At 38.1% G+C, this 15,664-nt stretch overlaps 1 protein-coding gene across 22 annotated transcripts in view; it reads right to left on the reverse strand.

The window, feature by feature from the left end:
* Window positions 1-1,137: 1,137 nt before the first annotated feature.
* The window catches only part of ESRRG (estrogen related receptor gamma), a 404,199-nt gene continuing 389,672 nt past the window's right edge, over window positions 1,138-15,664 (reverse strand). For all 22 annotated transcript variants that reach the window (XM_021269894.4, XM_072035520.1, XM_072035515.1 and 19 more), the window contains 2 exons: window positions 15,341-15,610; window positions 1,138-4,854 (listed from right to left, as the gene is read on the reverse strand). In XM_021269894.4, coding sequence (XP_021125569.1) covers window positions 4,610-4,854; window positions 15,341-15,610 — 515 coding nt within the window. In that variant the 3' untranslated portion in view covers window positions 1,138-4,609. The remainder of the gene's footprint in view (window positions 4,855-15,340; window positions 15,611-15,664) is intronic.

Genomic DNA, 15,664 nt, shown 5'->3' on the forward strand with positions numbered 1-15,664 from the left:
AAGCAGCTCTGTGCATTGTGCGTCTATGCACAAATGCCTGCGTACACATGCACACACCACTGTCAACACTAACATCTTCCTTTAAAGTCCTTAAACTTCCTATTGTTCTGCTGCTCCTTTAACTGAAAACCCCCAATTATTAGTACAGTTAAAATATAGACAGTCCTAACAGCAGTAAAGCGATCCCCTCCCATTCCGAGGCGTTTTAGTACCAGAAGCCTGCGACGCACAAAGAGCCCCTGGTAGCTCCTGCCCCCAGGTGTCACGCTGCTCGGTAGCCTTTGTGTCATCGGCCAAAATCTCCAGAGAACGGCCAGCAGCGAAGGTGAGAAACATGTTGGCACACACAATGACAAAATACTATCAAGACAAGCTAAAAAGCAAGAAAAGCACACATTAGCACTTTTGTGATGGTTCCAGAAGGGTCCACAGGCAGCGTGGGCTGACCCCGAGCAATCGGGGCTGCAGCCTTTCAGACGCAAGAGGCTGCAAGGCCACTTACTGTCGGATTTGAACCATGCTGGTTAACCCCTTTGGATCTTGAAGACTTATCGGTGCTCTTCATTAACACCAATCTATATTATCGCTCCCGTGGCTGTTTACTTCCATTCAGAAAAGCTGGATCAAATTGATACAGATTTCTTTTTTCTTTTTATTACCCAAACACACAAAAGGAATCTCCTACGGCAGGAAATGAATGATAGACTCGCTTGTTGATGAGAAAGCAAATAAGTACCTCCAGATGATATTAATGTGATCTTAAAATAGTGGGAAAGTTTTCTTTTATGACATTGACAGAGAGGCAATGATTTTGAGTAATGCAGGTTGATGTGAAGATGCTTTAAGATTAAATAAGTGCTATATAAAGGCCTGTCAGCCTGAATTCTAATGTGCTATGAGACATTTTGCATACTCTTAAATATGCAAAATGTCTTGTACCACACTGGAATTCATTCTGACAAGGCTTTATATAGCATTTATTTACACTCATATTGTACTTCGAGGGAAGAGGGGTAATGCTTGCTACTCTTTGAATGGAAGTAACAAAAGGTAATGCTAATTGGTTTGTTTCCTTCTTAGAAAAAGAAAATAAAACCAAAAAAACCCCACAACACAAAAAATAAAATAAAAGCAATCAAAAGTGGAAGCTTGTTTAATATTGCTCTACCATCATCCTGAAAGGCATAATAATTTGAGTTACACATCTGAACTGATTGGAGTTACAGAATCATATCTCCTTTTTGCATTTAACAATATATACAATATAAAATAAATACATTTACACAAATGGACATTGGTTGGAGCACACGGTATGATACACATCACAAAAATATACAGTTGATTGCTATACAGATGTGAAGCCCATCTACAGCTATAGACATGTTTGTTTTTATTTTTTGTTTTGTTTCGCTTTTTAACTACTGGCTATTATGCAACTCCTGGATTATTATAAGCAGTTTAATTTTTTTTGTCCTTTTGCGATCTTTGCACGATAAGACTGCCATAAAATGTTTTCCTAGGCAGGTAAACAGAGACGCTTAAATAATTAAAATACAATCACCAACACCCATTTTCTCTTCTATAAGAAAAATAGCAGTTTTAATTTTTTATATCTTTTTATGTTATCATTTAAATGCAAAATAGTGGAATAAATACAACAATCTGATCTGATTGAAACAAATGTGTAACTTCTGGGAGTTACACAATCATATTGCTTTAAATAAGAAAAAATTAAAAAATGAAGCAAAAATAGAAATTAAATTGTTATGGCTAAAACATACACCCTTTGAAATTTTCCCAACACTTCACATTAAGTAAGTGGTCTTGAAAGAACTCTTCTCCAGCAAGGTTTAAGATGAACAATATTATAAAGCCCGTGCAGTTCTTTTAGCTATATTTCAGGTAATGCTTTTACAGTCTTGAGATACTTGTTCTTTTGCAGCTCCAAAATATTACTGAAAACGAAAACTAAAATTTGCACCGTGTGCCTTTAACACATCTCCATTTTTTTTTGTGTTTTTTTTTTTTTTTTGTATATTTCTAGTCAATTGGCTTTTGACCCTGAAGCCCAAGTTCTTTAATGTGATACAGCAAAAACAATATTTATATTATATATTTATATATATATAGTGTACTTGAACAGTAGCAACTTAAACCCTGCACAAACTTTCTGGAAAATAAACTTTTTTTTTTGCACTCTTACATATATAAATAATCTTATAGAATCAGCACCTTTTTCCCAGGAGTTGTATTTTTTTTGACATTTTTTAAAAAGGGATGTGCCAATTTCTGAACTCCTATCACAGCTATAAATTTCAAGTTATTGACCATCTGAATGAATTGCTAATGAAGATTTATCTAGAATCACACTACAGTCACTTCTCTACTGAGAAAACACAATCTACAATATAGTCCCATATAGCTAATGATAGATACACAGTTTTTTTTCTTTTTTTTTTTTTCTAGCACAAGGCTGATGGAGCATCAGCCCATTGTTATTTTGTTTAAAGCACACAACGTAGCAATAGTTTTGGAAACTTGTCCGCACCAAAAAAGTTTTGCAACAACACAGAGCGAGTTAATAACAACATCTGAGAGATGATTGAATAAAAGCTATATTTACAGCGTTTAAAAATTAGACTTATCTATAATCTTGAAATATTCAAAGTTTTATTTCTAAGCTATACATTGGTATTCTATAATAAACTGTTACAGAAATTATCCCTTGTTTTGAAAATATTATGATTTCGACGTGTATCTGATCATAACGAGTATTTGTTTGGAGTTTCGATCTCTTAATTATTACTAGGAAGAACCTTATTACCGGTAAGGAATAGAATATACTACTGTAATCTCCTGAGGAATTGTACATCCAATATTGTCTCTAATTCTACCCTGTGTCTATAAGCACACACCACAAGAATCCAAACACCACAAGAAGAACAAGACAACAGTCTTTGAATGCAACATAAAAATTCAGAAAAGCACAGCAAACATGAAACATTGAAAAGCTGAACTACATTTCTTTTGTTTGTTAGGATTACAATTTTAATTACATCTGTGTACATAGAATAAGGATGTTCACATAGTACAGGGAGCAGCTACTAACACTGGTACATTGGTATAGCATTTGATGGAGGTTATTGTTTATTGGTTATTTAGCGACTGTAGTTTTCTGGGGGCATCTAATTGGTTTATACATTAGATTACACCTCTTAACAGTCTTGAAACTGACTGACTTTCATGCTGTGACAATACTGGTTGAAAAGCACATATACTGGTTTAGCTACTTGTTAACAATTGCAATTTACAAAATAAAATCTAAATCAATAAATAAGGTATAGAAGTGTTAAATTGTTGAATTTGGTCAGAAGTCTACTACTCTGATTTCTTAATTTTGCAGACATTGGCAGTTGCCTTATTGCCTCTAAGCTACTATCGGTTCTGAGGGTTCTCCTGTGTGTAAGGTTATAATTTTGCAAACAGGCAGTATCTCATTCATTGACAACTGAAGCAGTTAGAAATCACACAGCAACTATACCTCTGTACAGTCGCTGTCTCCTACACCTTTATAGATTGGTACTTGACATGGAGTATTTAAATGTTAGACTACTCAGATATACGGTAGGTGTAATCTAATCCTTTGAGTCAGTGAACATTTAGTTATAAACTGGAGCTCATGTTAAGAAACTGGATGTTTTGGACCAGACTGGCACACAACATAAATTGCATCCGTGATAATATGCACCTTCCCTTCAACTATTGCTTTAGTAAGATAAATTCCCACATTAATAAATGGCTGAAAACTGGTAAAGCTGGTACAAAAAAATCTCCGTTAGTAAGAAGAAACAAAACATTTAAAAAAATCTTCCTTCAGGATTCATTTGTCCTTCATTATTGTTCATCATTGTTCAAGCCAGCACAAAAATGCAGTATTTCTTTCTCTTTAGTATTGCATGAATGAATAAAGCTTAAACTATTCCCTGAAAAAGTTACATTGTAGCTAACCTAAGAAATATCTGGAAGACTTGAAAAAACAATTAAGGAATCAAATGGCTGTAACTGATCTAGATGGAAAATGCAATGATAAGAAGCAGCCGATGCATCGTCGCTTAGTCGTCTAATTAGAGACTGCTCCTATGAAATCTAATACTGCATTCAGTCAGTTCATCGTGTTGTACTGTACTGCTAGGTACGGTGGTTCTCTCTTTGATTCCTTTGTCATTGGGGACATTATGGTTCATAATAAGTTCACTGGCATCCATATTATGGATTTCCATCCTTTGGCAGGCCTGGCTTCCATCTCTCTTCAATTAGAGACCTCTTTTAAAAAGTTCAGCAGCAAAGGAAAAAGAGAAAAGGAAAAAGGAAAGGAAAGAACAGAAAGGAAAAGAGAGAAAAGGAAAAGGAAAAACTGCATCAGAAAGACACAGAAGAAAAAGTTGAAAGCTGCTTCACAGTCTTGCTGCTAAATATCAGTGCAGTCATTTTTTCCTTAATTAAACACTAAGTTTCTTTGCCATTATTATCCTGTTTATTTTCCCTTTTTTTTTTTTTTTTTTTTTTTTTTTTAAAACGTGCATGATGGGAAAGCCCCATGATGCTTTAGTCAGACCTTGGCCTCCAGCATTTCCAAAAAAAGTTTGTGCATGGGGACTTTGCCTTCCAGTTTGATGTTGTAGAAATGCTGCACAGCCTTGGTGGAGGTTTGCCTCAGAAGTGGGAGAGTCATCAACATCTTGCCAGCGCGACGTGGGTCTTCCATGTGCTGTCCGGCCTCGTAATCCTGCAGAGCCTCGTGTAAGACGTCCTGAAGTTTCTGCACTGCCTCAACATCCTCTATGTGCATTGAGTCTGCAAAACAAAGGAGCAACAAGAGGTTTCAGTTTGGTGTGCCACAAAGTCAGGTAACCCAGTGGCTGCACAGCTCTTTCACTGGTGCTGTCCTCTTTTACAGAGGAGGAAGATAATTACCCACTTATTTCTGTATCGACCTTCAGAACACTATCTGGAACCACAGTGGAGCTACAAATGTATAATTAACTTTTGGGTAAGTAATCCTTCTCCTCATCCTCCTCGAACTAGGAAAACGGTCGCCTGAGCTGCTCCATAAACCACCTCTTACAGTTACTGCGTCAAAGAAATTACAGCGCCAAAGGGCAAATGGCTGTACGAGCTGAAGTCCGCATTTTATCAGGGATGCAAGAATGACTGCCCCGTTACGTGAAAGCTTGGTAGACTTCTGCGGCAGGCTCCGAGGCTGAGGGATTAGAAGCTGTGGTCGTTACCCGCTGGTCGGTGGTGCTCATGGCTACATAAAAATGACAGGATTAGGACCACTTCACTGACACAAGGGAAAGGAGGGTTTGATGTGGTTTCCTGATAGGCTCAGCAAAGTTTTTCTCCCTCTGGCATGTTCACATAGAGAGGCAACACTTAACATGGTCCTGAGCAGCTTTTGCTCTATCAAGCTAACATTTCCTACTAGGTGTAATCCTTTCCTCCTACTCACTCGGAGGATGCTTCATCTTGTTGTTGTTGGTATTCTGCTTTTTTTTTTTTAATCACTCAAAGCAAGCACCTCATCCTGTACCTTTCCAGGTGAGATGTTTTGGTGGTGTAAGTATTGAGTGAGAAGCCCAGACAAAATGCACACCAGGAACTAAACTAAGCTGCTACATGACCTGGAAAGATTAAAGCAATGGAAGTGTGAAATAAAAAGAAAAGATCTAACTGAAATAACTGTAAAACCCTAAACAGCATAAATACAAAAGGGGAAGATGTCCCTGAGAACACGCAGTTACTGGACCATGCTGAGATGACTTCAGACGAGCAGCCCTAATTCTCTGACTTTTATGTAATCATAAATGCCAAAGAAAAAGCGATGTGGTCCAAAGAGAGGTGAACGCAAGTAAGGAAGAACAGCTATTTGTGAAATAGGCCGCCAAACACCCCTGATCAGCTACCAGAGTTGGGATTTTGGCCCGTGGACTTACATAAAATTTAAATAAAGCACCATATGCGAACTGCTGCAAGGGGGTGCATGTCCTAGGTCACTGCGTGACCTTAGCACAAGGTGAAGCTGGGACAGTGAATCCATGGCTGCGTTAGGGCATCTCCTTGAAAAACCTAGTTAATACAATGCTTGCTTTGCACCTTGCAGATTTTTTTTAATTTTTTTTAATTTTTTTTTTTGAATAAAGCTCCTGCTCTCAGGCAGAACAGTGACTGAGAAGTTGGACAGGGAAGAACCCACTTCTAGAAATGTTTCCAGCTCCTGTACTAAGCAGCTATGATGCACTAGATGAGCGTGGGCATCATGCTTTTCCCCTGTTGATGACAACAGCAACAAATTTTCCACATGCCCCAAATACTTGAATTATATTCTGAGAATGAAGATGCATCTAAGATTTATCTCCTGAAAGCTTACATATAACTACTTCTTCAAACAATTAGGCTGGATAGTAAATACCTCTCTTTTTTAAACACAAACATATGAAACCAAAACACGAACCAGTAAGTAACAGGTTAACCAAAATGTTCCAGCTTCTATTGTCAAAACAAATGTGCAAATTGAAAAGAAAAAAAAAAAAAGTTACAGCTCCTGCTCTAAAACAGACACTTAATTATATACAAGTTTGGATCATTTAGCACGTTTTATTGATTCTGATGACAGTTTATCTGTTAATTACACATAATGGAGTCCTATGGGAATTTCACGTTTAATAATTCTGAGTCTTAGCGGATACATGCTCTAGGAAGCATGCAGTGAGACATACGCTGCAGGGATGTGATACTGCACATCGAGGTGCACTGTGCTGAAAGCAGAGAAACCAAAAAATATCTCTCTTAGGTAAAAAGAGGGCTACACCATTTTAAGAAAGATGCCAGGGAAATGGTACCTCTAGCAAAATTTACTTCTAATTAATGTGAGCCCATTCCTCAAATCCATACATTTTTGATAGTCTTCTAATATGGCAATTCTATTAAATAATTCTGTGTCAATAAAAGAAAATCCCTGAATCCTGTATCCTACAAACAGAATGCAATCAATACAGAGATGCTAACACACACACAGACAAACGTGACAAATGTCTTAAGCAAGGTGTCCAATCACTGGGCTTAATTTGGAATACAAACACCAAACAAATTGGCTTCATTGCTCCTCTACTCTTCACCAAGTCCTCAGATATTCACAGTTGTGGTACAGAGCACGGGTAGGATGGGCTACTCCAAATCATTTTCCACACACCATGCACACTTTGTGCAGAAATGACATAGCTTTTCCTCCTCTCTCCAAGCCCACAGTGCAGGGCCAGGTGTATAGACAACCCAGAAATGTTAGGAGCATGGGATAGGAGCATTTTAGCAGCAAGAAAATTCTTGGCAGGTCAAAGGCTGATTCTTCCAGAAAAACAGTTTTACACCATGCTGCATAGAGAGACTGGCCTTTCTGGAGCACCTGACCATAAATGTTCAGCTTTTAACCTTGTATAAAGTTTGTCTGGTTCTTCCCAGAACCAACGTTTACAACTGAGCTTGGAAATACATGGATGGAGTCCGGATGTGACCGTACAGCATCCCTCTGGTAAACAGAGCAATTGCTGATGTGGAAGAGGAACAGCAGTAAAACGTTTAATATATTTGTTGCTGTCTTTGAAATCCATGGTCCGGCGCTTCAAAACCCAAACCCAGGCAAATAGATCTGAGAATGGCACAGGAAATGGAATGAGAAAAAACAGTGGGGAGAGAGGCACTTACAGCCAGTGACTACAACTTCAAACTATTCCCTTAAAACTGCGATTTGGCTTGGAAGATTTAAAAATGATTTAATCAAATTACTATGATAATTTAACTTTCCATTTACAGAAAAGATTCAAACTCATTTCAGCTTTACCCATTCTAGGGGCTGCTAATGTTTAAATGCAAACTCACTAAATCTATGCTATTTAATTAGACGATGATTCAGCTCGCAGATTGCTCAGGAAAATATTAATCTCTACAAATATACTTCTTCAAGTTTTAGCCTTGGAGTTTGGAACTTCCACTTTACTCCAGATATTAAGCGAATGTAGATCTTAATCCCTCAGGCGTAAGCCTTTGAAAATAAGGAAAATGGTTGAAAATGCTGAACTAGCCAAGGGGAAAAGAAGAGGAAAAAAAAAGAAAAGAAATCTTTGCAGTAACTACGGACTGGCAGACACTGAAGTGAATTCAGAGCAGGTTAACTTGTCGCTGGTAAGTCCAGTCCACACTCATAAGAGAGGGCAATGTCAACAAACACTGCTAGAATTTAAGGAAAAACAGACTCGTGCAACAATCCAGAAATAAAGAAATAATTCCACAGACTATATGAAATTAAATTCTAAGTTATGTACAAAATTTTGAATGTTCTTTCTATACCAAGAAAAAAACAGATTTTTTTTTTTTAAGTGGCTTCAATTGTATTCTACACAGGTAATTAGGAAACCTATACCTAGATGTAAACACTTGAAAATTAGTACCTTTATAAAGAATGAAAATAAACGGGGTAATTTGATAGTATTGTCATTTGGATGCAAGCAAGATTTGATATTAAGAACCCTGCAAAAAAAGCATACCAGGCTAGTGTTCGCCAGACACAAGACTCATTGATACAAGACTGCTGAAAACATGAGATGTAAATCCAAGGGGAGGGAAAAGGTTTTGATCAGTGCCCCAGTGCAATGGGGGAGGGTGAGATCAACAAGTTAGGGCATGGACTCATTAAGCTCTGCTTTGAGAGTCTCTTTTTATCCTTGCAAACACGTTGTTTCACCAACACAGCATGGGAAAACAGAATTGCACCTCTTCTGATCAGCCCCACAGAAAGCCAATTGATTGCATCATTGTGCAGAAATGAGAGAAAAACAGAGTTCTCATCTAAGAGAAACACCGCAAGGTCCAGATACAAATTGAGATTACAATCTACCTCGTTTAAAATTCAAGCTTCATCTCAAATGCAGCAAACAAACATCCGGGCCACCCAGGAATAATTCAGAACACAGCACAAAGGGGAAGAACTAGCTGAAGTTTGGAAAGCACCTGAAATGAGGGCAAGGAGACCTCTCCAAATACTGCTCTCAGGAAAGATAGAGGCTGGTATGTTTGCATAGTGTATATAACATACATCAGTAAGAAGAAAGCAGAGGAAACCCAGGGGTCTCAAGTGAAGTATTTCTTCACGTCTGAAAATTCAGGCAGCATAAAGCAAGAAATTATTACAGTGAATCAAGCAGCAGGGAGTATGCAGCAGTGAACACACACATTAAGATGCTGATAAAGCACATCAGAGGGGCAAATATCAACAAGTAGAGCAAGGTACTTGAACGATAGCAATCACAGTGACATCTGTGGTTCCATACAGAAGAGTAGCTCACAAACTAAAAAAGGATAAATCAGGTTAGGGAGTTGCTGGATGATGGAAGAACTGGAGATGAAGAGCAAGAACAGTACACAATGCTTTTGACATTAAGGAGAACAGTTCCCCTTTAACTGAGGGGAAAAGAATCATAATCTGGGCTATTTCTGAAATAAAAGGAAAGTATTTTTGGATGATATTGCCAATCCAAACAAACAAACAAACAAACAAAAAAAAAAAACAAAAACAAAAAATACCACAAAAATCACCACAGTGTTCACATGGGAGAGATTCTTTCAAAATTACAGATGTCCATCCTTTCCTGCCTGAAATGTGAGACATTTACAGAGGAGAACTTGCATTTCTGCAAAGTGCTTGTCCACACTGTGTTTGTGTATAATTTATAGGAGAAACACAACAAAGTGACATTTTGAAAAGCATATTGCTTAAGATAGACGTAACCCATGGAAACTGCTGATGCCAAATCAAACTAGGTTCCCGGTTCCCTCACACAGCAGTAATTCCCATCCTTTTCCAGTCTCTAAGTGAACTTGCCTCAGATATTGACTTTGGTTCTCCCTATGTACAACCAACAAACACATGTAACTTTGAACATCCATTCGCCTGTCTTCCCTGAACAGAACTGTCTGCTGGGGTCTACATGTTAAGGCTAAGAGACAAGCATACAGACAGGAGTGTTTTCCCTTGCAAAAGAGTATGGCAAAAATGGTCTGAGATCTGGATTATTCCATTGGAAACAGACACTTCAGTCAGAATATACATACGTTGGAAATTACAGAGGAATAAACTACAAATTCCTTCTCCATAGGGATTAGAGGCAGTGGAAACCAAAACAGTAAAACAGAAGCTTGTATGCTTTGTTTTAGTGAACAAGGTCCTAGTCTGGATTACACTATGAGACAGAAGTAATTGCCGAAATTACCATTGAGAGCCACTGGTACGCTGCTGTGGAAAAGGAGGGTCGCTAACAGCAGCTGCCCACCGTTGGATGTGGCATGGCACTTCACACAGGGCCTTTCCTACACAGCCATGGGGATTTGCTTCCCAGGAAATTCACATACATGCAGAGAGCTGGCCAGGGACAGAGGCAGTGCAGCTTCGCTGGTGACCCTGCACCGGGCTGAGGGGACCCGGGGCTCTAATCTCCTGCTGCCACTGCTGGCCTCCCTGCCTCGCCCCTGGGAAACTAGAGCTCCAAGCACATAATGGTTGTAGGGGTAGTGGCTACCTCACTCATAAACAGGTGAGAAACAATCACAAAGTTATCTGGTTACTACACCAACCACCAGAAGAGAAGAGCCAACCAACAGCAAAAACAGAGCAAGTGACCACAGAGTAATTTGTTTTCTCTAAGCACTGGGGGTGCAACCAATGTGATTACAAGAAAATGGACTAGGAGGAAAAAAGCTGTTTATGAGACAGGAAAACTGACTATCCTGGCAGTTTCCTTTTCTCAAATTCATCTCTAAGCTGTTTCACTCTTTATATGAAATTATATGAAGGAGTTAACAGGTCTTGCTGTTTATATTTGGTAGTATAAACATTGGTAATACACCAATGACGTGTGTATATATATTTCTCTCTATATGGCTATTAGATACGATTTAATAATGGATTCCAACACTATCAAGATACAGAAAGATGGCTAAATAAAACAACATGCAAAAATGACATTGTTAGAAACTAAATACAGTGTTTTGCAACATATTATGAACCCCAATCTACACTGGTAATAAAGATGATGTTCTATGAAATATCATTTATAGGGTTCTATCAATTAATTTTTACTATGATAATATTATTTAATTGTAATAGCCTAGCGCTCTGAGTATGTTGTTTTGCTGTCTGGAAAGATAAATAAGCTGCAGGTAAGAGCTACATTTCTTACCAGGATAGATGAGCATGTAACTTTCCTGGCATCTGTGCTGCTCTGTGCTTCATGATGTTAACATGCACAAGATGCTTTTTAGTTCTCACTCCTTCGGTACTGAAAGGGTTTTGTCTTTCCTTTTTTTTTTTTTTTTTTTAGAAAAAAAAAAAAGTCAGTAAGATAGTGAGACCAGAAATTGTGATGGCAAGTGGAGGCCCTTTTCTCTTTCTGGTGTTACTGGCTAGACAGCTAGTATTAACGTTTAAGATTAAATTTTCAACAGTGCATAGGGTTATACATTTAAGTGCCTAGCATCCACATTTAGGTCAGATTTTTCAAGATGCCAGCAGTCTATTAGGCAGATACACACAGATCACATTTTATAATGTGCTAATGTATTTTGACACATTAGTTACTTATTTTAGGTCTTAGATGGGAACTCTAAAATCTGGTCTCAGTTGTGACTCCTGAGATCTTCTGCAGCATTTAGGCCTGAAGGAACAATTTAGTCCTTACTGATCAGGCAATTTCTGCTCACCTGCAACTCCCTCTTTAGTATTTCCTAATCAATACATGAAAGCATTTTCTAATATGGAAAAGATGAGGAGGTCACCTTTTACGTGCAGGAGTGTGTACGTGTGCACTTGCGTTCACCTGAACGTATTTTGTAAATAGTTCACCTTCCCTTACACACGAGGAAGTAATTGGTACATGCATGTTTTGGAAACCATTCAAAGTTGATTTTCTGCGTGGGTAAACAAAGTGCTCGGTGGTGCCAGATTGCTTCATTTGGGCAGTGCAAGGGGGAACGCAGGGCGGCTGCATCCGGCAGCTTCAAGGAACTTGCTTCTGTGCACAGAAGGGAAGGAAAGCAGAAGAAACCAGGGATACTGACAGGACAAGGACAACCCGGTGGTAAGAGGGACTTCCCCAGAGTCCGAGCATGAAAGGTGCATTAATTACTGTTGAATCATCGCAGAGATTTAAAACTCTAATACAGTCTTTATTAAGCACTATAAACTAAACGTAACTATTGAAACCACACCCACACAGTGTTTAATGTGCACAGGACTATAACATCCATGCGTTTGTGCTCTTATATATGTATTTAAACTTTACAGACACTACATGCACTCTTGGGATCAAGGATAATATCCAAGGTTGATAGTTCTTGCATTTCTGAAAATTTATAGAGGCGGACTGGCGTTGGCCAACATCACAATGGAAGAGTTGAGAAGAACCATCAGAAAATCGGCCTCAATACCAACTCCTTGGCCCCACCTTTCAGAAAGCAACCAGCAGCATCGCCTCAGACGCTGCACTGAGAAACAGACCCCATGGGCCAAAAGAAAAGGCAGCAGTTGGGGTATTTTAATGGTCACGGTAACTTAGATTTGCTGGCCAAAGCAAAGCTTGTGGTATTTATCTATACAAAATACAATCAATATTAAGACAATCTACAATTTCTTTTTCTGCTTCTGTATACCAGCAGTGAAAGTAGTGTGACACTGTATCATAAATCACTAACACAGATGCAGAACCATAAAACCACCTTTGTCTGCTATTTACAGTAGAGTTAACCTGGGAATCTCACCAGACAGCATGGATATGGCTGAAACACCTAGGAGTCTTTAATATACTTTATCCATTCTCTCTACATCCACAAAAATGTTGCTGTATTTTAAACTGGAAAAATAAATAGTGGTAGTTTTTGAAGAAAGTCTTGTAGCAACAAAATACAGTAAAATGTGAACTGCTAACTGACAGACTTCATAAAGATATGCTTTTCTCAGGTATAACTGCATGTACATTAATCAATTTCTTAGTTATGTAAAAACAAGCTATTTCTGGTTTTGTATATGAAAAAAATAAATTTGATTTTACTTTAACACTTTAATTTTAGCAGTACTTGTGAATTATAACACCAGTGGTCTGATATTTTTTGCTGGTCTGTAATTCTGCAGGTTGGTGTAGCCACAAAGTTTAATATCTGCTGCAGGTACAACCTGGAGCTGAAATATTTAATGTCAGTAGTCAAAACACTCTGCTAAGAGGGAAATCAAATGACTGGTTTGCTTTGTAACTTCTCTGTGCAATCGTTTCTTTTAAAAGAGCCATTTTATTTATTTTAAGATGAGGAAGGAGATGTTTTCGCTTAAATGTGCCCTGAGTTCTAGTATACTGACTTATATTTCTCTCTGACATTATCCTTGTTGAAATTTCCAGTGAAGTTAATGAAGCTACAGATGATTTTGACACACTCTATGCACAATGTATGACTAAACTTTTTTTTTGGCAGCAGTGTATTTTATTATTACTTAACCACTGTATGCCTATTGGTGAAAAAACAATGCATGAGAAAATGCTGTATCCCCATATTCTAGCCCCTAAACCTTTTTATCAAGTAAGTTACAAGAATATTTCTAACTCAAATGGACTTTGGTTTATAGAATTAACAAAAAAACACTAATAGCTTCACAACTTAGACTCCTGCTTCCAGATAACTTTCTTGCTCTGCTCACAAAGAATGAACAAACCTGAGAAAAATGTTACTTGTGACCGCAAAGTATCCTCAAGTGTATGTTTATAGTAGTAAAAAAAAAAAAAAAAAAAAAACCCTCTCAATTAAAAAATAATGCTAGGCTTTGAGGAGTGTTTCAGCTTTTTCCTTTTCTGGAAATAAAATAATATTCTAAAACTAAGGACAGAGTTATTGGGGTGGAGAACACTTTACAAAGAAACTAATAAGCATTTTGGCTTTGCATGTTTTTGAATTATATTTCCAATTAAAAATGCAGAGTGCTAAATCACATTACAAAGACAAATAGGAAAGTACAACTTCATTGTTGAAAACAATTTCCCTCCTATCAATCTGAGGATTCATGCATCAATATTGTAGATGAACTGTTAATTACAAAATCAATTAAAAAATTATTTCTAAAAACAGTCACGCGTCCTGGCTCTCAGGGGGGCAATTTGGGCAGAAGGTCTCATCTCACTAGGACCGCGCCAAATCACAAGTCGTCATCCACAAGTAAGCAAAAGCAATCTGGTTTTTCATTTTTCAGCGCGGCTGAGCCCAGCCTGAGATTGATCGTCACATATGGCCCCAGAAAACAAACTGTCAATACCTTGAATGCTGCAGAATTTGAACAAATAGCCGTCCGCCCATTCAAGCCACTCATTGCATCCCATTTAACAGATTTTATTGACAGTTTCCTTCTTGTAATTAAAGGGAAAACTACTGGCCAGCAACCAAGATAAAGTTCAAAGATAGGGTCAAAACAAAAGCAGATGGAGGGGCACGGTGTGACTGTCAATGGAACATAGCATCAGAGCACGTTATTGACACACAGGTATCTAATGATCGGCACGTCATTAAAGAGGGATCTATCGTGAACTTTATGCAAATGCTAAAAGGGACTTAAGACCACAATAAAGCATTAAGGAGACACAAAAGGAAAAACAACAAAGCACAAACGATTTTTACTTATCTGACAGTATTCACTGCTTCAGCACTTTTAAATTCAAATGCAGGAAAAAAATTCTTCCTGAGATTTTTAACCCTTCCTGCACAGGTAATAGATAAATGCAGAGGATCCATAAGGTAGGGTGGGGTCTCTGCGAGACTAATAAAGAATTTCCTCCCCCCTTCCCATATCCTGAATTCACCCTATCAAATAAATCATCAGTAGCTGCATTTAAAGAGAACACATACAGCATATTCTCAATGCATCCCTCCTGCTCATTTTAACTGCAATGATTAGACTTGTCTGGATTATGGAATGGATTTAGGAGAACATCCATATTCATTTGAAAGGATCTTTGCCTGTAAAATACTCTCCAAATCATACAGTGCATTACCCTCCACTCCCTTAGGATCATGTTCCCCAATTACTTGGAACCAGAAAGCCCTTCTTAGTTTGAACTGTTTTGTTTGTTGCCTGTTAGACTAAGGGTTGATTAGCAATTTCTTCTTCTAAACCCATATTTAAAACAAGCATGCAGAAAGTATTACGGAGAAAAGTGATATATTAAAAATGTAGCAACTGTTGTGCCACTGTGCCAACCTGAATTAGCAAGTGCTATAGCTTTGAGGGTGACAAACTCTTCTTTCTCCAACTTCATGCTCTTGTATTTCTTTACCAGTTGCAGTATGGCATTATTAAGGTCAAGAAGGCCTGCCAATTTGGACTGGTCTTCATCCATAATATAATCTTCAGCATATACAAGCTCGTCTTCAAAAGAAAGTGACCGGTATACAACACCGAGAATCAAAATCTCCATCCAAGCACTCTGCAGAAGGCTCATCTGGTCAGCTAGAGACAAAGTGGAGAATCCTGAATAGGAAAAAAACACAGGAAAAAATACTAAGCACATTTGGATTTATCATA

Source organism: Anas platyrhynchos, chromosome 3 (genome assembly GCF_047663525.1).
Source record: "Anas platyrhynchos isolate ZD024472 breed Pekin duck chromosome 3, IASCAAS_PekinDuck_T2T, whole genome shotgun sequence".
In the NCBI taxonomy this organism is placed as follows: Eukaryota; Metazoa; Chordata; class Aves; order Anseriformes; family Anatidae; genus Anas; species Anas platyrhynchos.